Source organism: Gamsiella multidivaricata, assembly GCF_025024155.1.
Source record: "Gamsiella multidivaricata strain RSA 2152 chromosome Unknown BC939scaffold_165, whole genome shotgun sequence".
Taxonomy (NCBI): domain Eukaryota; kingdom Fungi; phylum Mortierellomycota; class Mortierellomycetes; order Mortierellales; family Mortierellaceae; genus Gamsiella; species Gamsiella multidivaricata.
The window spans coordinates 1-26,027 of NW_026251873.1; the positions used below are offsets into that span (position 1 = coordinate 1).

Consider the following 26,027-nt stretch of genomic DNA (forward strand, 5'->3'; position numbering starts at 1 on the left):
GTCCACTCAGTAGCGCGTGCCTCGGCCGGACTTCGGGCTGGAGCTTCCCCTACCTCTCACCCTCATTCACCTCGGTTGTTCAGACGATGCTGCGAGATAGCAGGAGTGGACGACCATGAGGGTACTGGGACGGGTCCAAGTTTTCAAGGTTAAAATGAGGATTGTGAGGCATAGGGCTCTCATTAATGGTTCCATTTTCTAATTTTATGGCCGGACATGGACTTATCAGCCACGCACGTTGTCCATTGCAGATCCATATTTGGATATCGACTGCTCCTATTTTAGCAATGCTGGCACTTCATGGTTTTTTTTACTGTGCATCACCGGGCTTTTTGGATCATGGGAGCGCTTACCAGGAAACCCTTTTGGAGCACCTCTGGGATATAAAGACCTGGCGTAGGAGCTATTACATTTAACCAAGATACTAAGGGTATGGGATACATTCCGCTAATGCTCGCCTGCCTTGGACGGTCTTCGTTAATAAGGCTGTGGGTGTGCTTGGAGCATGATGTGTACTGGATCGGCATAGGTTTGAGAGTTAATCTATCAACGTCATGAACAATGAACGGGGCGATGTCTGGCTGTCTCAGAGCAATTGTAATTTTGCCAAATTGGAGTACAGGCGGACCAAAAGGGGGCCCGTCCCTTTCTTTTTTCCGAGTGTGTGCTTCAGCAGATCTCGTTATTAATTTGAATCAGTACTAGCTAGGAAAGCGCCTTTCAAATCTGATGTACATGTACAAGGGCTGGTGGAAGATCTTTATAGTACGTGGACCTGTCGCTTGTCCCATAGTCGAGGTTTCCGTAGAGCTGAGTTTTCTTCGAATAGTCGGCACCAGGTACAGAAACGTCTCCTATTTTTATTTATAGGTACATAAGGGTTTGATGATCTGATGGGGTGACCATGGCTCAATGTCATTTTGCAACGTGCTTACAACGTTCGAATCCCGCGTGAGGGGTCAGGCCCTGAGAAGGATGCAGGGTTGGGTCCATGACCAAGGCATGGCCGGATAAAGCAGTTCTTTAGCTACACAGGTGGATAGCGTGCGATATCGGCATTATTTCGTACGACACGACCGATTGGATGCTGGGCCGGGCTATTAAAGAATAAACCTTCGAAGATCGTAGCCAATATTCAAGTTACAACGCGAGCGGCCAGGCCGCATGACAATGATAGCGCGTCCTGATTCATAAATACATAAATATAGAAAGGCTTTAGCCTTGAGATCATGATGGATACTTGGCATCCAGAGGCACGCTGACACAGATAATGAGAGGATGATGGGGCGGTGAAATGTCGGATAAAAAAAAAGCACTGGCCACATCGGGTACAGCGACAAGGGCGAACACTCAGGTTGGGCTATTTATATAACGAAAACGAACTAGAGCGAGTTGGCAAATGCGGTGCCCAGGTGGGTATGAAATGAAGACACCGATATAAACGAATATAGTATACATGTACACAGGGGCAAACATTCCCATGTGGGATGGGCAACATAACTGGTGGGTGTGCATTCAAAGAAGACAGTCTAAAGAGTTGTTATTGTCTTGTTGCCTGTGCTTTGTGGAGTACAATTAGGACAGCTACACCTTTCTCCTCCTCTTCTTCTTTGTCCATCCTTCACGCCCCCTGCCCTTCTCTCTCTCTTCCTGGCTTACCCTCCCTCTGAGCCGCCGACCTGCAACCCCATCCCCGCTCCTGTAACGATCCCTTCCTCCTCCTCATTAGTCCCTCGGTGAGTGCACACCTCCCATCGCAACTGAGATTCCCATCCACTCCTCCTGTCTGCTCCTACTTTCCAAAAAAAGGTGCCTCGAAGATCTAATTGGCGTTTTTGTTTCAGTCAAGACGCGCTTTCATTATATATATTTTCTGCCTACTGACACCTCCGTCTTTATCCCAACTCATCCAGCTCGCCAGCACACAAGCGCTTCCATACGGTGCAGCTCCCTTTTCCCTCCTTACTTTCTCTTACCTTCTCTCTCTCTCTTTTTTTAAACCTTTCCTCCTCCTTGACCTCCTTCTCCGATCCCTCTCTCTTCTCTCTTTTCCCCTTCTTATCTCGCTCGTTTTTTTTTTATTTTTTTTTTTATCACACTTCATCTGGTCCTCCTATACTATATCCCAGTTCTCCCCATTAAACGGCTTTCACAGCCTTAATCGCAACAAAGCACAGCAGCATCCTTAGTCTTCACAACAACAACAACAACAACAACAGCAACAACACCTCGCCTCCAAGATGCTGTATCTCACCAAAGACCTCTTCCCAGTGTTCGTACCACTGGGAGTGGTCGGATTCTATCGCTATCTCTGGTTCATCATCAAGTTACTCGCCTACTTCTTCTATCGCCCAATGATGCCCAAGGCCAACCCGACCTACCGCCCCGAATACGATGTCACCATCATCGTCCCCACCATCGATGCCGGAGAGGAATTCAAGGAGGCAGCACACTCCTGGCTCGCCAACAACCCTAAGGAGATCATCATCATCACGGAGACAAAGATGAGGGAGCCGCTGCAGGAACTGGCCAATTCGGTCGATCCAGCCCGCATCCGAGTCCTGACGGTGCCCAAGGCCAACAAGCGGTTACAGATGGTCGAGGGTATTAGGAACACGACGAGCGAGATCATCGTATTCGCAGACGACGACGCTATCTGGGGACCAAGGTGTCTGGAGTACATCCTTGCCTGCTTCGAGGACCCCAACATGGGCGGCGTCGGAACTTCGCAGACCGTCAAATCCGTGGGTCGCTACCAAACCGTATGGGAGGTCCTCGCGGGCTTCCGTCTCACGATCCGTAACATCGAGATTGCTGCATCGACCCATATCGATGGCGGGATCTGCTGTCTGTCCGGTCGCACGGCCGCCTACCGCACATGTATCCTGCAGGACCCTCAGTTCCAATACCAATTCACCCACGATTTCTGGTTGGGCAAGTACCCCCTCAACTCCGGAGACGACAAGTTCTTGACGCGCTGGATGGTCTATTACGGCTGGAATACCTACGTCCAGATCTGTCAAGAGGCTGAATTGCTCTCGACCTTCAAGAACAACTGGCGGTTTGTCAAGCAGGTCTTGCGTTGGACCCGAAACACCTGGAGATCCGACTTCCGTTCCCTGTTCATGGAACGCGTGATCTGGAGACGACATCCTTATGTGGCCTTCACCATGGTCGACAAGATCTTTAACCCGATTACTCTGCTCTCCGGCCCGATTTCCGTCATCGTCATGGCCTGCGAGGGCAAGTTCCACTTGCCGATCTGGGACATCATCATCTCCTATGTCGTCTGGCTGATGATGACTAGAATCATTAAGCTCCTGCCACATCTGTTCAAGCGGCCCCAGGACATTATCTGGGTGCCGGCCTTCTTGATCTTTGGATACTATTTTGCGATCATGAAGCTCTATGCGCTCTTCACGCTGCACGAGGTCGGTTGGGGCACACGAGCGGGTATCGATCAGACCCCTGCAGAAGCCGCTGCGGAGAAGGAGAAGGCTCTACGGGAGATGGACCACCAGGGTATGGATGGTCAGCAGGAGAAGAGATCGTACGACATGAGCAACGCTGCCGCTGAGCAGGCCGCCGTTGCCGCTGCTGCCGCTGCTGCTGCCGCGACCGCATATGAGGACCAGCAACGATCGCAATGGCAGTCGTTCACGGGTGAGATCTCTCGGCCAACATCGCCTGGAAGCGCGGATCTTATTCGACATTTCAGTCAGGCACAGCAACGACAGGCGCAAGCAGCAGCAGTGGCGACAGGGAAGAGTCCCGAAATGGATCCGGATGTGTACGAGTACAATCATGACGACGAGCTGGCTCAGTACTTTGCACAATCGGATGCGGCCCTGTCGTCGATGCATGCGAACAACTCTCATGGGGAGTACTATGATGTCTACGACCCAACAATAGAGGAATACGGACGCGGAGGATCCGGCGCTCCGGCGAACAGCCAAAGACGATCAGGATACTTGTAATTGTAATTGTAGTCTTTTCTTTTTTTTTTCCTTCCTCCTTTCCGGTTCTTATCTTGAACGATCCTCATAATCCACCTCGCATCCATTCATCCTCCCCCCCATACATTCTCCTCCATACCCTCATCAACCACTGCATAAACATACATAGACCATCGCATAGAAAGATAAATGAATCTGGAGTAATATCGAACCATCTCATTGATCGATGAACATCTTCTTGGGAAATGTTTGCAGTATTTCTAGTGATAATAATGCGATGATATATTTATAAGAAAAAGAAAATAGTAATAACGATGCTCTAAAGATATCAAGAATGCAAATCGCGATCTGGATGACGCCGTTCGTTTCACAGATCCATCTTTCTTAATCGTCCGAGCCCTTGTGCTTTTTCCTCCGTCCTCCAGCCTCCTTGAGGGCTTGACGCTTCTGTTCCTTGCCCTGGGTTCGGAAGACCTCCTTGCGCTCGCGCTTGACGCGATTCTCATAATTGGCGGTCTCCTTGGCCTTCTTCTTCTCGTACACGGACTTGCGCTCCTTCTCCTTCTCGGCCCTCTTCCGATCCTTTTCGTGCTTGAGTGTGTTAATTTGCTGCATCAACGTGTAGATCTTCTTCTCCTCGGGCTCCAACATCACAGCACGACGCTGCATCAAACCGGGCTTCCTCTGCTTCGGCAATAGCTTAGGCTTGGACGCGAAGGGCAACGATGCACGAATCGATTTCGGCACCTTGAGAGTATTGAATCGTCGTGTCATTCTCTCTATAGGTCGGTACACAGAGTCGTGATTCTGTGGTGTCTGCATCTGCATCTCATGGCGGACCTGTCCCGTCAACCGCATGCCCTGCCACTCCTTCTTCTTCGCCAAGAGAAGCGATGTCACAGGGTTGCAGTACTTCTTGGGCTTGATCGGATACCACGCCCTGAGGAAGACGATATCGGACATCAGTATCTTATCCTCGAATGTTGCACGGAAATGTCCATCGGGCTTCTGGAGCGCCTTCTTGACCTGACCGCGGATTCCAGAGACTGTCCGGATGTTGGCTCCCTCGAACTTGGCGACCTCAAGTGCAGACGTAAACATGTCCTTGATGAACGCCGTGTTCTTGTGAATCTTGTATGGGTGACCGGTCAGTTTCAGCTTCTTGACGATCTCGACCGAGTGATCAATATCCAGAACAACCCCCGTAGCCGAGATTCGGAATGAAGAAGTGCCGTCAGAAACGCTTTGTACGCAGCAGAAACCGGTGTTGGGTGGGTGGATGGGGCCATAGACTGTTGCAAGACAATGCATGTGCTCGGGGGTGTACTTGAGCATCCTGTTGCGCGTTCCGTCGTTCAGCGAGTAGATCGGCATGGTTTGGACACGGCGCCAACCCAACGAGAAGATCAGAGGATCGTTGGTCTTGAGGATCTTTCTGTGCCAACGATGCTTTTTGATACGGACCTGGATGAACCCATAATTTTCTTCCGCAGGGAGTAGACCTCCCATGATGATGGGGTACTCGGGCTGGAAGTGTTGAATGAACTCGCAGGGCATGTCCTTAAGGAGGATGCGGACGTAGGTTCCGGGACGGAAGCCCTCGACCATGGCACGGGTCATTGGGTCGTCGTCCTCGAACTCGGCCTCATTGATCTGCTGTTGTTTGGCCATGTCACCCTTGATTTCATCGTAAAAATCCTTCTTTTCCTCATCCTCATCGCCGTACTCAGCCTCGAACTTCTTCTTGAGCTGCTCCTTCTTGGCTGCAATCTCATCGCGAGTCATGTTCTCGTACGACTTTTCTTCGCCTAGCTTTGTGCTGGATTCTTCGTCTCCACCCTCGACCTTCTCACCGGTTTCCAGATCCTCAAAGTCACCAAAGGCCTCGTCTTCGTCTCCTCCTGCGCCAGCGCCAGCTCCAGGTACGTCTAAAGATCCTGTGATGAAGCGATCGCGGATGGATTCCTTGACTTCATCGTCATCCCACTCCTCCAGGTCGTTGAACTCCAATGTGGTCTTACACGAGTCAATCGTCTGTGCGATAGCGGTATCGGATTCCTCTTTTTTGAGCGTCAAAAAATCGCCTTCGTCCTCGCTGTCGTCCTCAGCACCGGTGCCAGGTCCAGTTCCGAAGCCCTCGTCAGATTCCTCGTCTTTGTCACCCGTCAACTTTAGCGGCGCCTCCTCAATATCTCCACTAATGATCTGCTCCGGTGTGTATTTGCGGTCGCCATAGATGAGGCGCATCAAGTTAGGTCGACGCTTGGAGTGGAATACAGATTCGGCCTTGGCCATCAAGTTGTCCTTCCACCGCAACGCACTGTCGTCCTCATCCTCATCTTCTTCGCCCGACAGATCGCCAAGATCGCTGTCACTCTCCGCAAAGGCAACATCTTCCTCGCCGTCAGAGTCCGAGTCGTTCTTCTTTCCGATCTTGTGCTTGGCTTCGAATTTGGACTTGTATTTCCTGCGACTGTTTGCTGAACCATAGCCCTCCTCCTCTTCATCCTCGTCTTCTTCCTCGTTCTCATCCTCCTCCTCCTCCTCCTCCTCGTCGCCGCTCTCCATTTCGACATCGTCGTCCTCATCTCCGAAAACGGCACGACGACGGACACGTCCGTTGCTGTCAGTCTCCTTTTGCTCACGAGGGCCTATTTTCAATCGACCAGAGTGTGTCAGAATAATGATTTTTCAAGCTGATTAAAACGCACTTGCAATCTGTTCGCGTGAAAGGAGTGCGACTTACCCTTCCTGCCAGCGGACTCTTCTTCACTCTCGTCATCCTGATCGTAGTCATTCTCGTCTTCTTCTTCTTCATCCTCCTCAACATCTCCTGCGCGCATGGGCGCCGAATCGGCGAAAATCCGGAGTTCACTCTCCTCGAGCTGACTGGCTAGAGTGTCGGTAGCGTCCTGCAGGTTCATGACCATCCTCTCACCCTGACCCTTCTCATAGTCCTGCTCCTCTTCATCTTCCTCCTGTTCTTCGTCGCTTGAACCATTGCCACCAGTGACGGTGCTCTTGGCGATCTGACTCTTTTTCGTAAACGATCCAGGGACATTGATATAGACAGCATCCTTATCGTACATGATGCCTCCGACATCCGACATAGGAGCATAAATCAGCTTTTGCTTCTCATCCAAACGCTTCCTGACTTTGTCGGGCAGTGGGCATGGGTCTGCCAAGATGCTGACGTCCTCCATATAATGATCTCCGACTCCCGGAATGTGTACCCGCATGCCGGACTTCATGTTGGTTCCACGAAGATATCCGTAGAGTGTCACCGTACGATCGCAGGTTGGGTTCTGGCGCACCATCTCCGGGTCGGTCAAATCCTCAACACGGTCTGCGATCATGTATGGATGCGTGTTTCTCCAGATCAAGGGTCTGAACTTCATGACTGAAATGAATCGAGAGAGGTTCATAATTTCCTGGTTTGGGTACCGGCCATTGATGACTCCTGAGAGATAGAACAATTTGGCGCCTTGATAGATTTCCGTCCAGAAACGGTGCTTCAGCTTCTTTTTGGTCGTCTTGAGCGTCTTGTTATTCTTAAAGCGGTCCAGATGTGTCAGCACTCCCATAATCTTTGGAAATCCGTGCGTTTGCAAGATGTTCAAGAACTCGAAGGTCTCCATCTCGAGACCGAAAGAGGCGTCGATCAGCAGGAGAATCAAATCGGCGACCTTGGCGACATCGATCATGCTGTTGAGGTCGTTGTTGCATTCAATAAAGGTGAGGCGACGCTTTTTGCCACTGATGACGGTGATGGGTCCCTTGATTTCAGAAAGCGAGTGTTTGGTGTATCTTTTGACCAGGGACTTGATCAGCGTCGTCTTTCCTGTCTATTCGACGAAAGATTCAAGGAATTTTTTTCTATTAGTCGCCAGTTCCATGAGACTCACTCCGATTGATGAGTATGTGCTGTCTGAAAGACTGGGTTCTTACCCCTGGGGGTCCGACAACAGCAACGACTACAGGAGGTGCCTCCATAGGCGTGCGATCCACAAGAGGGACATGAAGCCTGGTCTGGTCCCTATCCAGGTTACGACGAGCTGCCTTTTCCGCCTTTCTTCCTGACAGAAAACCGAAGGCCTATGTGTACAGGCATCATTTGGGATAACAGTTTTAAGATGAAGTAACGGTTAGTATCGCTGTCTTGGCTCCTTTTTTCCTAAGGCAGCACCATAATACAGGTTCAGGGCTTTACCTTGGGGTTGTTCTTTTCGGCATTCTTCTTGTGCTTGTTCACCTTGGCGCCCGAGGTCTTGGCGCGATGCGCCTTCTGAGGAGCTTCCATGTTGAGTGTGAAGAGGGATGGCAAGCGAGCAAGGAGACTGAACAGTGAGCAACACTGGCAGGCATGGGCTTCACAAAGAAAAAAAAAAAAAAAAAAAAGCTGTTGGTGTGTGGCTTCACTGTTTATCATGCTGCACGTGGACTGTCTTTTATCCCATCCTGAGAGCGGCGATCCCTGGGGAGGCGGACTTGAGAGGAGCATAAAACAGTTCGGTGCTTGCTATCGTTATCGGCTCCCATTGTTAATCCCTCATTCTCCTTTGGTCATTCCCACTGTTGCCTCACTCAGGCCGGCGTTCGCCTTTCCCGCTTTTTCTTAGCTTTGTTACCAAACTCCACCTTGCGCACTCTTCTTCAGACCTAACTTGACCATCTAAAAAAAAAAAAAAAAAAAAAAAAAAAAAAAGCGATGCGAGGCACGCTCCGTTGCCAGCTGCAACACCCCGTCCTTTCTCTTGTATCACCCACCCCAGCAATCATCGACACTATTGCGCTACCCAGGGTAGTAAAGCAGCAGCAGTGTCACCTATTCAGCCATAGCTCACAGCAATTGCGCTCTATCCCCCTCAATGGCAATACCAGGACCTTGATAAAACACTCAGGAACAGACTGCTCGTCGATTTATTCGGATTTCCTTTCTCGAACCAAAAGCTGTGCTACTTCTGAGCCGCTGTCTGCTTCCTTAATATGGTTCAGATCCTTTGCTGTCAGTGCAGGTACCAACAGCGTCCGAGGATGTCTGAGGACCAAGAAGACTAGTACAGGATCGCTCAATGGTGGCGGTTCCTGTCCAACAGATTTTTTCAAGGCGGCAAATCCCTGGACTGTTCAAAATGGAAATATTTCGTGGCGGAGCCCCTCCTTGTCCCGGAAAGCCGGTTCTGTCGAATGCACACTCTTTCAATTGCGTCCGCAGCACCACCGGCAGACGTTGGTGTCTCGGTATCACACCTCTTCCTCCAATAGTAGTAGTCACAGCAACAACCACAACAGCAGCAACTTCAGCGGCTCGAATTCCGTTACAAGAACCGACGCTCTTCAAACATGGCGTCGGCCATTCCGTTATCTACCCTCGGCCTCCGGACCAGAGCCACGATCCCTGGCAACCATGCCTACTATGCCAGCTATGAAAGGAACACCGCCAAAGCTGACTGAATCTGCCACACGACTTCAGCGATCCATGGCAGCGGTGCCCCATCACACCATCAAGAACGAGATCAAGTTGCGCTGCACCGAGTTTGATCACAGGGGCAACGTTAAGACGACCGCGGGCGAATTTTTGAAGAGTGATCTGTGCCAGCAGGTAAGGAAACAAATCTGGTTACCAATATGACCTGCAAGGTGATACAAGTAACGGGTCTAACATGCTTTTCTACACTTTGAAGCATGGACTGCATGCACGAGACTTGCGCAAGATTGACAGCAGCTTCAACAACCAGATGCCAGTGATCCTTGTGCGCCCCGAGGCCATTTTGGTCAACGTTGGCCATATCCGGGCGCTGATCAAGGCCGATCTTGTGGTCCTGTTCGACTCTTTTGGATCTACAGACAGTTATAATCAATCGATCTTTATTTACGATCTAGAGGAGAAGCTGAGGATGAGCACCAGCGCTGCAGGTGGACTTCCATTTGAATTTAGGTACAGCCATTTGCTTCCGCGACCCAATCGGCACTTGCGTTGAGCCACGTTTTTGAGATAGCCCGCACTCACGATAGCTCCTTTTGTCTCTTCGTTCTCTCAGGGCATTGGAAGCAATCTTTATTTCAGTACTGTCTTCATTGCAGTCTGAGATGGAGGTCCTGGTCCACTTTGTCACCAATTTGTTGGCCCATCTGGAAGAAAGCATCGACCAAAACAAGCTGAAGGAGCTCTTGCAGTACTCCAAAAAGCTATCCCAGTTCGAATCTAAGACGCTACTAATCCGCGATGTTTTTGTTGAACTCCTGGATCAAGGTAAAGGGAACTCTCTGGAATCGCCACTGTCGTTCATTTATGCAGGACCGTAATCATGGTCATATCCCCTATTGCACAATGGTTTCAATTAACAGTTATCTCGGCTTACTATCGAACGGTCGTCATGTGTAGATGAAGATTTGGCCAACATGTACCTGACGGAAAAGAAGCTGGGTCGTCCTAGGACGACGGACTCTCATGAAGAAATCGAGATCCTGCTCGAGTCTTACCTAAAGCAAGTCGAAGAGATTGCGAACACAGTCTCGATTGTCAAGCAGCAGATGCAGTCGACAGAGGAGATTGTGAATGTTATTTTGGGAGCCAACAGGAACCAGCTGCTGCTGTTTGAGCTCCGAATTGCGATGGGCACGCTTGGCATGTCGAGCGGTGCAATCATTGCCAGTCTGTACGGCATGAACTTGCACAACTACCTGGAAACGAACCCACATGCGTTTGCGATTGTTGGGTCGACAGCACTAGGCATCAGTATGATGGTATTTGCATTCTGCTCACGTAAACTGAAGCAGCTCGCAAGGGGGACGACCTGAGAGATTGGTGAGAAGGGTTCATCAATAGACTTCATCATCATCATCACTTGATGCCAAAAGACCATAGAAGTTTGTTTTTCGTAGCCGTCATTTTTCTTTTTTTTTTCCTTCATTGCTGCAACTGTTATAAAGCATCCTCCTGTATTTATAAGTTAACGGTTGTTCGTCGGTCCTTTTTCAGCCTTTTCGCTGCTGCGGTTCTTCATCGATCTCGTTGTTTTTGCCACCATTCCCCCATTAATGGATTGGTATCGACATCCGTATTCAATTCAGTGTCATCCAGAAGGGGAATGGATCCGAATGAATCGGACACCGAATATTGAAATGAATCCGGCAGATGACAGAAATAAAGTGCATGGCCATAAAACCTTGGTTTCGATTCCACAATGCACACGCATCAAGACGCTGCCTCCTCTTTCCCGCGCTTTTTTTTTGTGTTTGTTTTTTTTACTACCGGCGAAGCACCGGAACTGTAATAAACGCATTAACCAATTTTGTCCAGTGTTACAAGCAGGTTGTTATAGCCAGGACGGCGCCCTCTGCGTCATGTCCCATTGTGGCCTATGGAGTCTCCTCCGTATCTGATGAGATTCGCTTGTATCCTTAGTCAGAATCTACTTGGATAGCAGACATTTGTCTCTTCTTTGTTTCTTCTCATTGAAAGGGGGAGGGGGAGGCGGGGGTTGGGGTTGGAGTGGGGGTGGGGGTGGGGTGAGAGACATTCAGATCATTACCTTCCGGTTTCTGTTGGAGAGACTGATAGCTTGTACGGATACAAGGCCTTGCTCTGGCGGCGACTACTCACCGCCTCCACCCTTGCGGCGACCGTGTTCGTTGTGTACGATGGGACCGGGTTGCGTAGCGTTTTGTTGTTTATTAGTTGAGTTGCGGATACTCTCTTGTACGTACTCTGTATTCCACTGTTGCAATGGGCCGTGTTTCGTATGGATGTTACGGCGTTGAGTGAAGTGAATGACCAAGCCTGACCGCGACAAGACCGCGACAACAAAGACAGCGGCAGCAGGGCAAAACAGACAGACAGACAGACAGACGGGGTGTAGTTCGTTGTGCATTTACTTTTTTATCTTCACTCTTTCTTTCTTCTTCTTCTTCACCCCTCCTCTCCTCCTGTGCTTTTCTTGCCCTTCACTCTCTACTCCACCGCCGTTTCTCTCTCACATTCTCCCACACTCTCCCACACTCTCCCATACTCTCCCATACTCTCACTCTCACTCTCACGCACTCTCGCTCCTTCTCTTCCATTTACCCCCTCTTCTTCCCTTTCGTTTCCCTACAGTCAGACTGCACATCTGGTAACATTAACACGAAAACAACGCTCGACATCAATTGTGCAACCTGCGGACGCGTTCCTGACTTTATACTGCATCCCCCCTCGTTACACCCCCACACTCTCCACAATGCCGTGCAACAGCCATCGTGTGCCTCCCCTTCCTTCCAACGGCGGCCTATCTTATTTCATTCCTCTTTCCCCAATTACAGCTTCAAAATACCATTGTGCATCTGCACCGTTGGACATAAAGCCCCGATAATATACCGTTCAGGTCCATTCCTCATCGGATCTGTCAGTGTGAACCAGCAACTCTTTTACTTCACACCGCTTCGCTTCCTTTTCCCCTTCCTTTCTTTATCATTAGTCTTCCCCACTCCTTTCTTTCTTTTTGCTCGCAGCCAACACACAAAAAAAAAAAAAAACAATCTCACTCTTCATGACTAACGACCCATTTCCTCATTGATCGCTATCAGTCTCTTCCTTTCTAGACTCTATTCCTTCTACCAGACTACCAAGACCGACTCAGTCAGCAGCAGCTCGTATCTCACCCTTTTTTTTTTAGCACCACCTTGCAGGAACACGCCTTCAAAACATGTCGCCTGCGGATGTTCCCATGCCGCTGGCTACTGACACCCAGGATAGCAGCGCGATGCCATCCAGGAATACCAATTTCAGAACACTAGTTGTCGCGGGAGAGCACCATCAACACCGTCGTTGCCATCGCCACACAGCCTCGACCTCGTCTTGTCCTGTACCATCTACTGCAAAGAACCATGGACGTCATTTCACCATCCAATCCTCCACTTCTGTGTCCTCATCTGTGTCCTCGTCTGTGTTCTCTTCGTCTTCAGATAGTCGCGGACAGTCGCCAGATTATCAGCAGAATCGTCGCCAGACTCAATTTCGCTCTAAACACCATAGTCGCACACATTCAGCCACTGCTGCCACCTCTGGACCGCCGCCCTCCTTTTTTCGAAGGATCTTCAAAGTGTTTGCCGGAAACAATGGAGCTCCCCCCCTAAATAACGCTGCGATGGATGCATCGGCGTACACACATGGGTTCTATGAAGACCACCACGATATAGCGTCGCAGACGGATGAGACTGGATCATGCGAAGAGTGCGAGTGCAGCTGTGGGAACAGACCGATGGTGATCATGGATTATCCGTCACCTGGGCAACAATCGAATCCGGCAGCTCGCTACAAGAAACGGAGCAACAGCACTGCTAGCACGTCCTCAGTCGCCAGTTCAGTCGTTCAGTACGGACGAGGTATCAATGGCGTACGACCAGGGTACGCTTACAGCATTGGAGGAGATAATATGCAATCTTATTGCGCTGCCAACAGTGCTAGTGGAGGCGGCCATTGCAGCAGTGGCAGTGGCAGTGGGATGGGCAAGAGGCGGTCCTCGGTGACCAGCAGTATTGCGGGAGAGAGTATCCATTATGACCTTGGGAACTACAACCGCAAGAGCGGCGATAAGAATCGCACATTCATTAGCAATAGCCAACAATACCGTCAGTATCTCACAGGCCATGGCCCGACATCAACAACCGTTCCTGTTAATGCCAACCAGCAGGAAGCAATGAAGCGGCGACTGAGTTTTTTCAAATCTGTGGTCGCAGGGCCGGGACCAACCTCCAGGCGTGGGTCTGCCTTCTCGACAAAGTCGCAGGAGACAGCTGTCAACTTGACGGGAATCAATCCTGCGGATGAGTTTGAACAGGAATACGATGACGACGATGAGGATATGGATTTGGACGAGAAGGATGGGGATGACGATGATGATAACGACCTTGATAAATATTTTGACGAGAACGATATGCAGGAGGCGCTATGTCTTGGTCGAGATTATTATTCGACCCATGATTCGATGCTGACCCCGGACGTGGAGCTGGACATCCACCGCCGTCGACAAGAAGCGGCCCGCTTGGCCGTAAAACGCCATCGTTATTTGCGTCACCTCCGTCGACAAAGTTTGCTTTCGGACAGCAACAACCTTGCCTTCAGGAATAAGGCTGCTGGATGCAATGTCTGTGCCCCTCCGCTGCTCAAGTGCGAGCAGCGACCTTCGCCGATCCAGCTGCCAGAGATCCTGCACTTGATTTTCCAGTTTGTGGTGGACATGACCCCGCAGGAGGACTTTTCACAGCGCGAAATCCACAATTGCCTGCTGGTCTCGAAACAGTGGTACCTGGTTGCCCAAAAGACCCTCTGGCGCGAGATCCGATTCAAGAATCCGGCCAAGCTGGAGCTGTTTATTAACATGCTGAGGCGAACCGAGACAGTCGAGCACCTGGGAATTGAGAGGTGCAGCAAGCGTACGAACGCTACGGAGACTTTGTTTACCGCCCATTCTGAGCTCGCTATTGTTCCATTCCAGCCACAGAGGAAGACCAGTGTGTTTGTTCAAGGGCAGCAGGAAGCATCTAGAGAGGATTCAATCATGTCGCCGATGGCTATGCAGAAGCGTCTATACGAGCGAGCGTCTGCGGTGAAGAAGATTGTGCTGCACAAGCTGAAGTTGGTCGAGGACAAGGACATCATGCCGCTGACCTCTTGGTTCCACAACCTGCAGATCCTCGAGTTTTATATCTGCGAAAGACTAACGGACAAGATCGTGGTTTCCGTGGCAGAGAACTGCCCGCAGCTTCAGCAGTTGTTGATGCCTGGCTGCGCAAAGGTCACAGACATTGGTATCAGTAAGATTGCGCTGCGCTGTCCTCGCATGAAACATTTGGATCTGCGAGCGTGCTCGAACGTGTCGGACGAGTCCCTGGTCCTGGTCGCGAAGCATTGTCCCGACCTCTGGCATTTGAATGTTGGACGCGTCAGTTCTGCAGCGAAAGTGACCGGTAGGAGCATTGTGGAGATTGCCAAGAACACCAACCTGAATACGTTGGGATTGGCCGGATGCGCTATGACGGACGAAGCGGTGATAGAGATCGCGCGATACTCGCGTTCAGTGCTTCACCGGTAAGAAGATGCCCTTTTTGCTGATTTCACAGGAGAGGTTTTCTTGAAGAATAAGGGGTAAGAAACAACTAACGTTTTCTACCTATGCCTATTCTCGATTAGCATCTCGCTCAATAGCTGTCCGATGCTGACAAGTGCATCCGTCAGGGCATTGATGCAGCTGTGCCCCAACTTGGCTGTATTGGAGATCAAGCAGTGCCTGCTCGTGACAGACATGGCAATCCTCTACCGCTTTTCGACTCGACGGGTGCTTGTAGAGTTGTGTCCCGAACTGCAGAAGCGGCTGCTCGAATACAAGGTTGAGCTTGCATCGATGAACGCGTCTATGCAACCCAACAGCTTCGCATCGACACAGGTGGCTGGAAGTGGCAACGGCAACGGCAACGGACAGAATATGCCTACGATGCAGGCAATGCCTATACATAATGACAACCAGAACAACAATAATGATAATAATGACCCCGCACAACATCCGGCAACTACACCTGTTCCACCTCAGCACTAGACCAACGACCTTTTTCCTCCCCTTGATGACCATTTTTTTTTCTTTCTTTTATTTTGTTGTTATGAATGCGAAAGAAACGTTAGACCTTTTTGTTCAATAAACGATAGACAATAAAAGATGCTGCAGACTGTCCTATGTTTCGTGAAGAAACACATTAGGGAGCAGCTTTCGCTTTGTGCTTAGGCTCCTGCAAGTGAAGTGGCATATGGGGGGCGATCGTTGACTATTCGCACGTGTCGGCCACGGAGATGATTCGGCCGGAGAGTTGAAGCGAACTTTTTTTTTTTTTTTTTTTTGGTGTTCTCTTTTTTTTTACCCTGCGTCCTCTCCCCTCTCCATCCTTCTCCATCCTCCTCCACATCAAGAATCAGCAATGGTCGCGGCATCCAAACAGGAGACCGAAGAGGTCCACACGCCCGTCCTCCGTAAGGAGTCACCCTCGATCCTTGCCCTCGGCAAGCTGTTCCCCCAGAGCAAGACTCTCGACCACACCGTCCGCTTCCTCAGCCAGGTTCGCGGCACGGACAAGACCCTCATGGTAAACAGCGCCACATTTCATTGACCTGTCTCATGGATTGGGTACGCAGACGTCCGGGATCAGTCGCATAGGGTCTTCAAGGGTCGTTGGCTTGGTCTTCTCGTCTAGGAGGGATTCTCTCTCTCTCTCCTTAACGTGTTTTTTTTTTTTGACCTCTCACCTACACCACCTATACCACGGAGCAACATCGGGCATATCTGTTCTCATCAGCTCTGTACAATTGCGTTGACTTTGATATGGAGAACCTTTCAACATACTCAGGAGGATACATGAAATCGGTTCATAAAGGATTGGAAAGGAGACACATCAGGGATCAGAGAAAAAAAAAAGAAAAAAGAAAAAAGAAAAGTACAGCGCTGGAAATGCCTACGGATCTATTGCTGTTTTCCGATCGGTGTTTTGGGGACACAAGAGAAGCATAAGGGCTTCTGAACATCCTCCAGCATGGATGATCTATCTATCCTCTTGACGACATGGAAGTCTTGACAGCGTTCAATTGCTCCCCTCCTCTTCCTCCACAGCTTATGGGTGTTGCCGATAGATCCCCCACACATTGAAGACGAATATTTTGCCCGCAAATCATAAAAATGCCCACGGGCCCAGTGGATACCTCAGATTCAGTCATGAGAACAATGCCTGGGCAACCGTATTTTCCCGGCGAACCAATGCTCATCTATCCACCCCTCGCGGCTACTCCCTTTACCTTTCATGGCACACCTCCTCGAGTTATTCTACCCGCTGCTTATAAAGTGTATGAACTGATAGATTATATATATGTGTGTGTATGTTTATTTTTTTTTCGTTTGTGGGATTCATAGGTCGTACAATACTTTTCAAAGATCTTCATCTGGTACTTTTTGAAGCGCGGAAGGGAGTCGACTGCCCAGCGTGTCAAGAACTTGGCTGGTCCGATTTCTGATTTCCGTATTCTCCTCCGTTACTATGGTATATATCCTCCTGTTCTTCTGCTCTCCATGCAGCCTGTGATGGCCGAGGAAAAAAAAGAAGAAGAAAAAAGAAAGCAGTAATTGACCGGACCTGATCTCTTGACTTGTAGGTCTGTTGCCGCTGATTCAGTGGATGCAATACGTCGACACTCAGCCTTCGCCCAGTCCCCTCCTCCTCCTTATCGATCGCCTGCAAAACATCTGCAACCTGATCTACTACCCTCTCGAGCACATCTACTGGCTTGGCGCTCACGAGGTCATCCCAATCTCGATGGAGAAGACCAACAAGATTGCGATCTGGTCCTGCCGATTCTGGGCTGCTTATGTTGTATTACAGTTTGTGCACCTGGCAGAGGAGTTCCGCTTGCACAAGACACGTCTCCAGTCGATCCAGGGTCAGATCAAGGCTGCGGACAAGAAGGCCAAGGAGACGGGCGAGCCTGCGGACAAGACGGTGTACAAGACCGAGCTGGCGGCGTTGCGGGCTGAGAAGAAGGGCATTATCATCAACACGATCATCAACACGGGTTACTTGCCCCTGACAGTCCACTGGAGTTTGGAGAAGAGCAGCTTCCCTGATGTGGGTGTCGGTATTTTCGGAGGCATTGCTGCAGCGGCCCAGTTCTACGTTGCCTGGAAGTCGTCCTAATCGGATTTTTTTTTCTATCATGGAAGCGTTGAGTTATCGCACACCAAAAAAGAAGAACGATGACTTTGGCGTGGCGGCATCCTTTGTCCTGAATAAAAAAGAATAAAAGAAACATGTATGCCTGTGTGCCTGAGCAAGACCAATTGGGGGGCAGGAGTGAAAGAGATAATTACATTAGCCTTCATGTGGCCTGAGAACATCCAAAAATGCGCACATGCCAAAAAGGAAGATCGGCAGGACTGTTCGTGGGATGACTGGTTAGATTGACATGCGAGGAACATGCTTCCTCGCTTCTGTCTCTTTTTTTATTTCCCGCCCAACCCTTCCTCTCTCTCTCTCTCTCACTTTGCATTCATCCTCCACAACAAACAATGGCAGCAGACACCATCAGGAGGATGAGCACCGCCACTAGCCACAACACCAACACTGAGAGGCAGGACAAGGACGCAGCAGTAGAGGAGCCGCGGTACGATCCACGCAGTCTACAATATGTCGAGCCGACCCAGACCAGTCTCCAGTGCTCGGTCTGCTGCGAGTACTTTACAGAGCCAGTCAGCGCACCATGCGGGTAAATGAGTCTTGCCAATTCATTTCTTTCCTTTTTTTTTTTTTTGTCCATGCAACCAACCGACGCTGCTGTTGGGTTCATTCAGTTCCCTCCCCTCTTAGGACACTCAAACTGATTCTTTTACTTTTTTTTATTTATTTCGTCGGTTCACATAGACACACATTTTGTCGCCCCTGTATCCTGCAGGCATTAGAGGTCAGCAGCGGATGCCCACTCTGCAGGACGACCATCGATCCATCCTCGCTCTATGAGGTCATTGCACTCTCTAGGATTTGTGATGAATTGCTCGTTTATTGTCCCCACAAGGCTCTCGGGTGCGGCCACACATGTCAGCGGATTCAGATGGGTCAACATCTCAAGGACGACTGTGTCTACATTGGAACGCTTTGTCGAATTGAGGAATGTCGCAAGAAACTGCTCAAGAAGGATCTGTCGGAACACATGGAGAGTTGTCCTTATAAGCGGGTCGATTGTTTGATGTGCAATACCAAGGTTCAGAAATCGCAGCTCTCGGTAAGGAACCGTCCATCCATGCTGTCTTTACAACCGACCAACCAACCAACCAACCAAAAAAAAAAAGGGAACAGAGACAATGTTCACACACGTTTGTACAATGGCTATAGGAGCATCATAAAACATGCCCAGCAGAGACCGTAACCTGTCCACATTGCGAAACGACCCGGACTCGACTGCGACATTTGGAGCACATCAAGCAGTGTCCTCGACAAATCATTCCGTGTACGCTCTCAGAGTTTGGCTGCCCCTGGACAGGACCTCGGTTCGATCTGGAGGCGATCCATATACCTCAATGTCCTTACGAGGCCATCCGTGGGTTCCTCGAACTTTCGAAATCAAAAATGGAGGCCTTGGAACAGGAGAATCAACAGCTCCGGGGCATTTTCCATGATCTGAAACCCCAGGTTCAGCAACTTCGCGATCAGGTCGGTCAGATGGCAGAGTCCTTGCAGCTGATCACGCAGCAGGAGCAACAGCAGGCTGCGGGCGGTGGTTATTTCGGAAGCACAGGAGGAATGCGTGGATACATGGACATGACCTATCCACAATACAATCTCCAGCCGTCGCCTCAGATATTGGATAGGCATGAGTCTTATGAGATGATTAGGATGGACGGAAGCAGCGATAATGAGATGCATGTCATGTATAGGAACAACAGCATCGGAGCAGAGTCAATGGTCTCAAACAACGGAGGAGCCGTAACGGGCGGAAATGCTGCAGATACCCATGAGTTATTGATTTCAGAGAATGAGCGCATCCGTTCAGAGATCGAGACGCTGACGGCCGGATTGGCATCCCTGGAGCTGAAGCAGAACATGGCGATCATGACGGAGAGCATGCGGATGCAGGAGGAGGTCCAGAGTTTGAGGGCTGTTTGTCATGGATTGCGGATGCAGATGCATTATTTATTGCTAGAGCAGCAGAATCGACATCACCCACCTGGTCCTCCGCCACCGCCTGGATCCTCTGCAGGGGGAAATGGCGCACAGCCGGGGATGAAGGGGGGCGCTAATGGAGTTGGAGGACATGCGGGTGCTGCGAATGGAGGCCGGCCATTGGGCACCAATGGACCACCCCGATCACGGCCCACAGGTACGTTCGTAAGAGTCTATTCACTGGTTTTTTTTTTTTTTTTTTTTGCTTTTCTCAATAGTTTAAGTTTGTTTGCGGTTTCATACTAATTTTCTCCTGTGGATATTGTCTTTTGTGCTCATTAGAGGGATTGGTACGGCAGGATACAAAACTGTGAACAAATAAAGTCCCTCACTTGTACAGTACATATTCAGAATGCAATAGCTGATGTAAAAAAAAAAAAAAAAAGACGAAAAAGAAAAAAGACGAAAAAGAAGAAAGAAGAAAAAGGGAGGGGGAAAAAAAGTATTCGGTTGGTACTGGTGTCCGGTCTGGATTGCAAACAGCCAGGATGGATGTGTCCAGGACAGAGTGGCACATGGACCATGGCACGGATGTTGAAGATGTGCATGTGTGTGTGTGTGTCTGATTTGCGCCAGCTACAGAGGGGGATGATGGTATCTCTTCAATATGTAACACTTTAATCTCACGGACTACCGTCCCCATCTGCCCCGTCGCAAGGAATAGTCTCTGTTACAGCGTGCATTGCGATGACCCATGTCACTTGCGGTGGAAAACGATGAAGCGGGAGACTGTGTATCAGGATTATGGTAGGGAAGAGGGTGCTGTAGGGACAATGTCTTTTAGGGGAGGAGAGAGTGGAATCTGATGGGCGCAGCAGCGCGAATGAGACGCTGGTCGGTGGTCGCACAAACAGAAACGTGGGCGCTGTAAGCATGTGCATCCGCCGCTCTTTTCTGCACGGCACATTTTGTCTTCCCAGTGTCGGGGGTCGGGATCAATCAGGATGTTGCTGCGATCATTGACGCATTCTGTGCAGAGATGACTAGTAGGACCAGTTACTGGTAGGACTTACTGGGAGGATTCTTAGCAGGATTGTTGGAACGAACAGGTCCGTTAGCTGTGGACTACATCCCCCGTTGGTCCTTTTATCGCCATCGTCTTCTGTTCTCTTTTTCATCGCTAGCCGATTTCCTTCGCACGGCTTTATTCACTTTGCCACTCCCTTTTCCTTTGTGCCTTCCGCCATTCGCGTACCTTTTTTTTCTTTTCTTTTCTTTTTCTTTTTATTCCAGGCAGGACTTCGGTACCAGATACCCCATCCACTTCATATACCCACCTATACCTTGACTCCCTCTTTCCTCCCACTTCCATTTTTCAAAGGCCGTCAGCACAGCCTCCCCCCTCTTCTTCCCTCCCTTTTCCACCTTACATATTCCGCCACTTGATTGACACAGCATGCAGAGCGACGCGTTCAAGCGCTTCGGCAAGGACCTGCAGGACGCCCTGGTCATACCTGTGAACTACATCAACAAGAAGACCAAGAAGATAACGACCCTGAACGAGAAGAGAAAATCCATGGGACTCTCTGGTCTGACGATCTCGAGTCCCCATATCAAGAGCCAGCAATTCTGTGAGACCTGGATGAGTAAACACGATGCAGATGCGGGGTTGTACACGCCCTGGTCGGACTCGATATCGGATAGTATGTCGCTGAACAACTTTTCGCTCTCGACCCTTAGCAAGACCTCGTGCGATGATAACCCATCGCTCACGTCCTCGAATGGCAGCGTTGTCGGCTTGAGCGGCCTCTCTCAGAATCAGCAGCAGCAACAACAACAGCAACAACAGCAACAACAGCAACAACAGCAACAACAGCAACAACAGCAACAGCAACAGCAACAGCAACAGCAACAGCAACAGCAACAGCAACAGCAACAGCAACAGCAACAGCAACAGCAACAGCAACAGCAACAGCAACAGCAACAGCAACAGCAACAGCAACAGCAACAGCAACAGCAACAGCAACAGCAACAGCAACAGCAACAGCAACAGCAACAGCAACAGCAACAGCAACAGCAACAGCAACAGCAACAGCAACAGCAACAGCAACAGCAACAGCAACAGCAACAGCAACAGCAACAGCAACAGCAACAGCAACAGCAACAGCAACAGCAACAGCAACAGCGACAACAACAGCGACAACGACAACAAAAGTTCCCGATGGGTAAACGTGCGCGGGCGAGCAGCTTTTTGAGAAGTTCGTTGAGTCCGCTTGGGTTTGGGTATCAGTCCGATAACAGGACCTTCATGAGGCTGAAGGCAGAGGAGGAACCGCCGTTGGTGCATTGCCCGTTGTCGGTCGCGAGCTTGGATCAGTTCTCCCCAGAGAGACATGCGTGGGTGAGGGAATGTTTGAGCGGTGGGCGTGGCATGCCGTTGACGACTACAGCATCGGCACAGTTGAGTAACGTGCTCAAGTCCGAGAGGGCGTGGGAGGCGATGGAGGGACATTATGGACAGCAGAGTTCGGAGGAACTTGTCGCTCCCGGATTGAAGTAAGGCACAATGAGCGTCAGATAGATTGTGGTTTTGGTTGGTTCAAGTGGGAAAAAGAAAATGCAGCTATTAATGTTTAGTTTTCTCGTCTGTAACACTTGGAAGTAGTTTTGCAAAGACGGGATACAACAACCTGAACGAGGCAACGGGTCTTGTTCTTGTCAAGTGTAAGGTCTTTGCTTCTCGCCTCTGCTTTCTTGTAGTCCTTGTCGCGAATTATGAATGTCGTCGCTAATGTCCTTTTGAGCAACAACAACAACAACAACAACAACAACAACGACAAAAAAAAAAAAAAGTGATGCAGGTCACCAATAGGGCGAGCTCAAAGATTTATGATATCGAGTGCAACATCCGAGTCGGAGATGTCGAGCGCATGTCCCACCCCACGCGATCCTTCAAAGACAGCCCCGGTAACACCGCCACCATGAACGAGGTCTTCTTGTTGTAAGTTCCATCGAAAAAAAAGAAAAATACCACCGATTCTGCATGCTTCTCTACGTTTCTCACACACGCTTGATGTATTCTTCCCGCAGCGACGTCGACAAACCCTTCCAGATCGAGCTGGATGTGATAGGCACGCCTGTCACGACCAAGTTCGGGACCATCGCCGGATTCTCGAACACCGACACTGTGCATCTCGGCCGTGTGATCCTATCCCTGCCTCTGGAGACAATGGAACAGTCCGTACGGACCTATAAGCTGCAGCGCCTGGGTTCATTAGAGGACGTTCAGCCGTCTGCGTACAAGATCCAGTCGAAAGATAAGACTGACTGCGAGATTGTGATCATGATGGGCGTACATGTCTTGGAGGAACCCGTCGAGGACCACGCATGGGAGACCGAGGTGTTGTACCAGGGCAACTTGACGGTCATGACCCGCGGGCCTCGCATGTCTGTGAGTTGATGTGCTCTTGTTTGCTCCACTGCGTCTCTTTAATACGCCTTTTTTTTTATTGTTATGGATGTCAATTCTAACATGTTTTTTTATATTGCGACTGAGGGCAGTCGTGGAAGCGGTACTGGGCAGTGCTGGATGGCTGCGCCATCAAACTGTACGACGCCGAGTACCAACTGGTAAGTAGTCAATCGTGCATGCCTCCAATCGTCCTTCCTCTTCAAGGTCTAAAAATCTTCTCCTTCCCTCCAGAAACGCAATTCGATCGCCGCAATCCCGCTGGCCTACATCCTAGGCGTACAGCCCCCCGACTACGATAAGATCAACGTGGGCTCGAATGGGTTCTCGATCGAGATCTCCCCGACTGGAATTGATGTGTCGAACGCCTCAGGATTCGATCCCGCGGACATGGATAACATTCTGTATGCGTTTACGGATTCGGCCTACCAACATGACGGCTGGACCGCGCGCATTGAAGAGGCCTTGGATCAGTACCGGGAGAATATGGTTAAACGTGGAGAGGTGAAGCAGGCAAGAAAGAGCCGCAAGGGAAGAAGTATGGGCCCGGGAGCGGCCTTGGAGAGGGAGGAGGAGGGTTGGGAGCCCGAAGAGAGACAGGAGCTGATCGATTTGAGGTTTGTGTCGTAGAACAAAGAGAGAGGGTCTAGATGTGGTGCCTTCGATAGATACCAGAACTCGTCGCTGAGAATAGCAAGGTGGTCTCCAATGATTGATTGCCAAAGGTGGCCAGAACATGTTTTCAGAGCACCGACTTGATTCATCGGCGCAATGCGCAGATGTGCTGGATTGGAATAAAAAATAGGCATGTGGAGCCTTTTAATAATATGTTCCAGAATAATAACCACCTCCACTCCCCCCGCTCCTCCGCGGCGGACACCTCACAGCCGACTCTTCTCCGCAAGAAAAGACCTTTTCGAACGGCCGAAACGGGTCCAACTGACCCCGAAGCGATAAAAAAAGAACGAGGGTGCCAGAAATAAGCTTTTGCTTATCCGCTTCCTGCCTTTTGCATCCATCCCCACTCTCCACTCTCCACTTTCCACCTTCCACTTTCCGCTTTCCCCTTTCCATCATTGCCGCCATCACTACCATCGCTGCCATTGCTGCCATTGCTGCCATTACTCTGGAGCTGCAGGAGCAGGAAGACTGATCCACAAACGGTGCATCTCAGCATTCGTTTGACCCCCCCCCCCTCAAAACGGGGCTGTCTCTATTTTTCAGGCACCGCCACTCAACACTCAACGCTCAACGCTCAACACTAAACCAATACGTGCATATTCAATTCGAGTAGGATAGCGATACAACAATGTGGGCGCGCAAGGCAAGAGGAGAGACCCTTTTGGAAGATGAAGAGCGCGAGGAATTGATGTTGACACGGAGAGGATCCCCGTCTCCGACACCCGAAAACCGTACACCTCTGCATGCGTTATTAGCACCAGACGAAAAGGAACCCGAGATAAGGACACCCATGTCTGTCAAGGATAGCTGGAACTTTGCACTCTTGGTCGTTTTATGTAAGGAACCATCAATTCGTCTCTATAAAGCGGTAGACCCTCTCGCACTGTTGTCTAACAAAGGAGCTGGGTTGGTCGATTGGTTGGTTGGTTGGTTGGTTTGATGATAGATCTGTTGCAGGGTGTCCCTGTAGGATTGGCGTTCGGCAGTATCCCGTTTCTACTCAAGGCCAAGATGAGCTATTCCCAGATCGGGATCTTCTCACTCGCACACTACCCCTACAGCATGAAATTCCTTTGGTCGCCCATCGTCGACGCCCTCTACAATAAGAAGATCGGTCGTCGCAAATCTTGGATTGTTCCGATCCAGCTCCTGACGGGGTTCATGTTCCTATGGCTGGGAACCAACATTGATACCTGGATGGGTCAGGATCAGGTTGAGGTCGGAACCTTGACGACCGTGTTCTTCGTCCTCATTTTCTTCTCGGCCACTCAAGATATTGCAGTCGATGGATGGGCATTGACGTTACTGTCAAAGGACAATGTCTCGTATGCGTCGACTGCTCAAACGATCGGACTTAACTCGGGATACTTCCTATCGTTCACGGTTTTTCTGGCCTTCAACTCGCCGGAATTCAGCAACAAGTACTTCCGGTCGGCGCCTCAGGAGGTGGGATTGGTGCCCCTGGGAGGATACCTCAAGTTCTGGTCGATGATGTACTTTGCGATCACACTCTGGCTCGTCTTTCTGAAGAAAGAGGAGCCTTCTCAGTCGGAACAGGATGATATCGACATCATGTCCGTGTACAAGATCATCTTGAAGATCATTCGTCTGCCTCATATGAAGTCGTTGATGGTCGTGCTGTTGACAGCCAAGATTGGGTTCATCGCGAACGGAGCGGTGACGGCGCTGAAGCTGCTGGAGAAGGGATTTAGCAAGGAGGATTTGGCACTCGCAGTGTTGATCGATTTTCCGTTCCAGATTCTATTTGGATATTATGCAGTCCGCTGGAGTTCTGGACCACGGCCACTCAAGCCAGTAAGTTTCGAATATGTCGTCGATAGGTTCACTCTCGTTCTCATAGCTGCTTCTCTCTTTTTTTTTTCTTTATTCTTTTTTTTTTTTGTCTTTCTTCTGTTCCAGCTTGCTAATGCTTTGCATTTGCATTTGAGTACATAGTGGTTGTATGCGTTCTGCGCGCATTTGGTCTGCTGTATCGTAGCAATGCTGATAGTAGCATCATTCCCTGCAGATGGCCAAGTCACTTCGACCTACTTTTACTTGGTCCTCGCAACTACCGTGACAACATCCTTCACGAGGTAAGCGTCTGAATTTGCTCCGCATGAGGGGAAAGGCTTGAACCTAGTGATGGTATTCAAAAGGGCATGTTTCTATCAACAATACTAAACCTTGGGACGCCATCCTATCTTTCCATGACGCACTATTTTGCTTAATTCTTCATTGCAGCACAGTTGCAT

General features: G+C 50.0%; 9 protein-coding genes across 9 annotated transcripts; 8 read left to right on the forward strand and 1 right to left on the reverse strand.

Annotated features, from left to right (window-relative positions):
- Nucleotides 1–2,240: 2,240 nt before the first annotated feature.
- BC939DRAFT_485609 (nucleotide-diphospho-sugar transferase) lies at nucleotides 2,241–3,977 on the forward strand (the record flags this gene model as incomplete). The annotated part of the gene is made up of 2 exons (XM_051559318.1): nucleotides 2,241–3,522; nucleotides 3,763–3,977. The coding sequence occupies 2 exons, from the start codon at nucleotides 2,241–2,243 to the stop codon at nucleotides 3,975–3,977; spliced, it is 1,497 nt and encodes a 498-aa protein (XP_051405906.1).
- A 363-nt stretch (nucleotides 3,978–4,340) lies between these two features.
- Nucleotides 4,341–8,256, reverse strand: BC939DRAFT_508886 (uncharacterized protein; the record flags this gene model as incomplete). Its single annotated transcript, XM_051561058.1, has 4 exons — nucleotides 4,341–6,607; nucleotides 6,703–7,801; nucleotides 7,905–8,051; nucleotides 8,167–8,256. 4 exons carry the CDS (start codon nucleotides 8,254–8,256, stop codon nucleotides 4,341–4,343), a joined length of 3,603 nt encoding a protein of 1,200 aa, XP_051405907.1.
- Nucleotides 8,257–8,635: 379 nt separating this feature from the next.
- BC939DRAFT_471283 (uncharacterized protein) lies at nucleotides 8,636–10,913 on the forward strand. Its single transcript, XM_051558208.1, has 4 exons — nucleotides 8,636–9,558; nucleotides 9,641–9,894; nucleotides 9,998–10,209; nucleotides 10,342–10,913. Exons 1-4 carry the CDS (start codon nucleotides 8,665–8,667, stop codon nucleotides 10,755–10,757), a joined length of 1,776 nt encoding a protein of 591 aa, XP_051405908.1. The 5' UTR covers nucleotides 8,636–8,664; the 3' UTR covers nucleotides 10,758–10,913.
- Nucleotides 10,914–11,535: 622 nt separating this feature from the next.
- On the forward strand, nucleotides 11,536–12,474 carry BC939DRAFT_81744 (uncharacterized protein). The gene is made up of 2 exons (XM_051561926.1): nucleotides 11,536–12,070; nucleotides 12,190–12,474. Exons 1-2 carry the CDS (start codon nucleotides 11,730–11,732, stop codon nucleotides 12,305–12,307), a joined length of 459 nt encoding a protein of 152 aa, XP_051405909.1. The 5' UTR covers nucleotides 11,536–11,729; the 3' UTR covers nucleotides 12,308–12,474.
- Nucleotides 12,475–13,921: 1,447 nt separating this feature from the next.
- On the forward strand, nucleotides 13,922–15,529 carry BC939DRAFT_404707 (uncharacterized protein; the record flags this gene model as incomplete). Its single annotated transcript, XM_051552810.1, has 2 exons — nucleotides 13,922–15,024; nucleotides 15,127–15,529. The coding sequence occupies 2 exons, from the start codon at nucleotides 13,922–13,924 to the stop codon at nucleotides 15,527–15,529; spliced, it is 1,506 nt and encodes a 501-aa protein (XP_051405910.1).
- Nucleotides 15,530–15,848: 319 nt separating this feature from the next.
- Nucleotides 15,849–17,812, forward strand: BC939DRAFT_471292 (peroxisomal biogenesis factor 11). The gene is made up of 3 exons (XM_051558209.1): nucleotides 15,849–16,067; nucleotides 16,886–17,012; nucleotides 17,125–17,812. The coding sequence occupies exons 1-3, from the start codon at nucleotides 15,903–15,905 to the stop codon at nucleotides 17,661–17,663; spliced, it is 831 nt and encodes a 276-aa protein (XP_051405911.1). The 5' UTR covers nucleotides 15,849–15,902; the 3' UTR covers nucleotides 17,664–17,812.
- Nucleotides 17,813–17,965: 153 nt separating this feature from the next.
- BC939DRAFT_81777 (uncharacterized protein) lies at nucleotides 17,966–18,988 on the forward strand. Its single transcript, XM_051561927.1, has 2 exons — nucleotides 17,966–18,231; nucleotides 18,387–18,988. The coding sequence occupies exons 1-2, from the start codon at nucleotides 18,035–18,037 to the stop codon at nucleotides 18,886–18,888; spliced, it is 699 nt and encodes a 232-aa protein (XP_051405912.1). The 5' UTR covers nucleotides 17,966–18,034; the 3' UTR covers nucleotides 18,889–18,988.
- Nucleotides 18,989–21,731: 2,743 nt separating this feature from the next.
- Nucleotides 21,732–23,907, forward strand: BC939DRAFT_471296 (uncharacterized protein). The gene is made up of 6 exons (XM_051558210.1): nucleotides 21,732–22,178; nucleotides 22,285–22,346; nucleotides 22,476–22,623; nucleotides 22,713–23,073; nucleotides 23,184–23,252; nucleotides 23,326–23,907. Exons 1-6 carry the CDS (start codon nucleotides 21,844–21,846, stop codon nucleotides 23,719–23,721), a joined length of 1,371 nt encoding a protein of 456 aa, XP_051405913.1. The 5' UTR covers nucleotides 21,732–21,843; the 3' UTR covers nucleotides 23,722–23,907.
- Nucleotides 23,908–24,562: 655 nt separating this feature from the next.
- On the forward strand, nucleotides 24,563–25,872 carry BC939DRAFT_404699 (acetyl-coenzyme A transporter 1-domain-containing protein; the record flags this gene model as incomplete). The annotated part of the gene is made up of 3 exons (XM_051552809.1): nucleotides 24,563–24,608; nucleotides 24,719–25,587; nucleotides 25,729–25,872. 3 exons carry the CDS (start codon nucleotides 24,563–24,565, stop codon nucleotides 25,870–25,872), a joined length of 1,059 nt encoding a protein of 352 aa, XP_051405914.1.
- Between the last annotated feature and the right edge of the window lie 155 nt (nucleotides 25,873–26,027).

Bases quoted from the DNA above. Each gene is read 5' to 3' on its own strand.
- BC939DRAFT_471296 (XM_051558210.1), top strand. From the start codon at position 21,844: ATGGGTAAACGTGCGCGGGCGAGCAGCTTTTTGAGAAGTTCGTTGAGT. The intron at 22,179-22,284 runs GTAAGGCACAAT...AACACTTGGAAG, and splicing joins CTTGTCGCTCCCGGATTGAA to TAGTTTTGCAAAGACGGGAT. The intron at 23,074-23,183 runs GTGAGTTGATGT...GACTGAGGGCAG, and splicing joins CCCGCGGGCCTCGCATGTCT to TCGTGGAAGCGGTACTGGGC.
- BC939DRAFT_471292 (XM_051558209.1), top strand. From the start codon at position 15,903: ATGGTCGCGGCATCCAAACAGGAGACCGAAGAGGTCCACACGCCCGTC. The intron at 16,068-16,885 runs GTAAACAGCGCC...TGGGATTCATAG, and splicing joins GCACGGACAAGACCCTCATG to GTCGTACAATACTTTTCAAA. The intron at 17,013-17,124 runs GTATATATCCTC...CTTGACTTGTAG, and splicing joins TATTCTCCTCCGTTACTATG to GTCTGTTGCCGCTGATTCAG.
- BC939DRAFT_81777 (XM_051561927.1), top strand. From the start codon at position 18,035: ATGGCAGCAGACACCATCAGGAGGATGAGCACCGCCACTAGCCACAAC. The intron at 18,232-18,386 runs GTAAATGAGTCT...CGGTTCACATAG, and splicing joins CCAGTCAGCGCACCATGCGG to ACACACATTTTGTCGCCCCT.
- BC939DRAFT_471283 (XM_051558208.1), top strand. From the start codon at position 8,665: ATGCGAGGCACGCTCCGTTGCCAGCTGCAACACCCCGTCCTTTCTCTT. The intron at 9,895-9,997 runs GTACAGCCATTT...TCGTTCTCTCAG, and splicing joins GGACTTCCATTTGAATTTAG to GGCATTGGAAGCAATCTTTA. The intron at 10,210-10,341 runs GTAAAGGGAACT...CGTCATGTGTAG, and splicing joins TGTTGAACTCCTGGATCAAG to ATGAAGATTTGGCCAACATG.
- BC939DRAFT_81744 (XM_051561926.1), top strand. From the start codon at position 11,730: ATGACCAAGCCTGACCGCGACAAGACCGCGACAACAAAGACAGCGGCA. The intron at 12,071-12,189 runs GTAACATTAACA...GCCGTGCAACAG, and splicing joins ACAGTCAGACTGCACATCTG to CCATCGTGTGCCTCCCCTTC.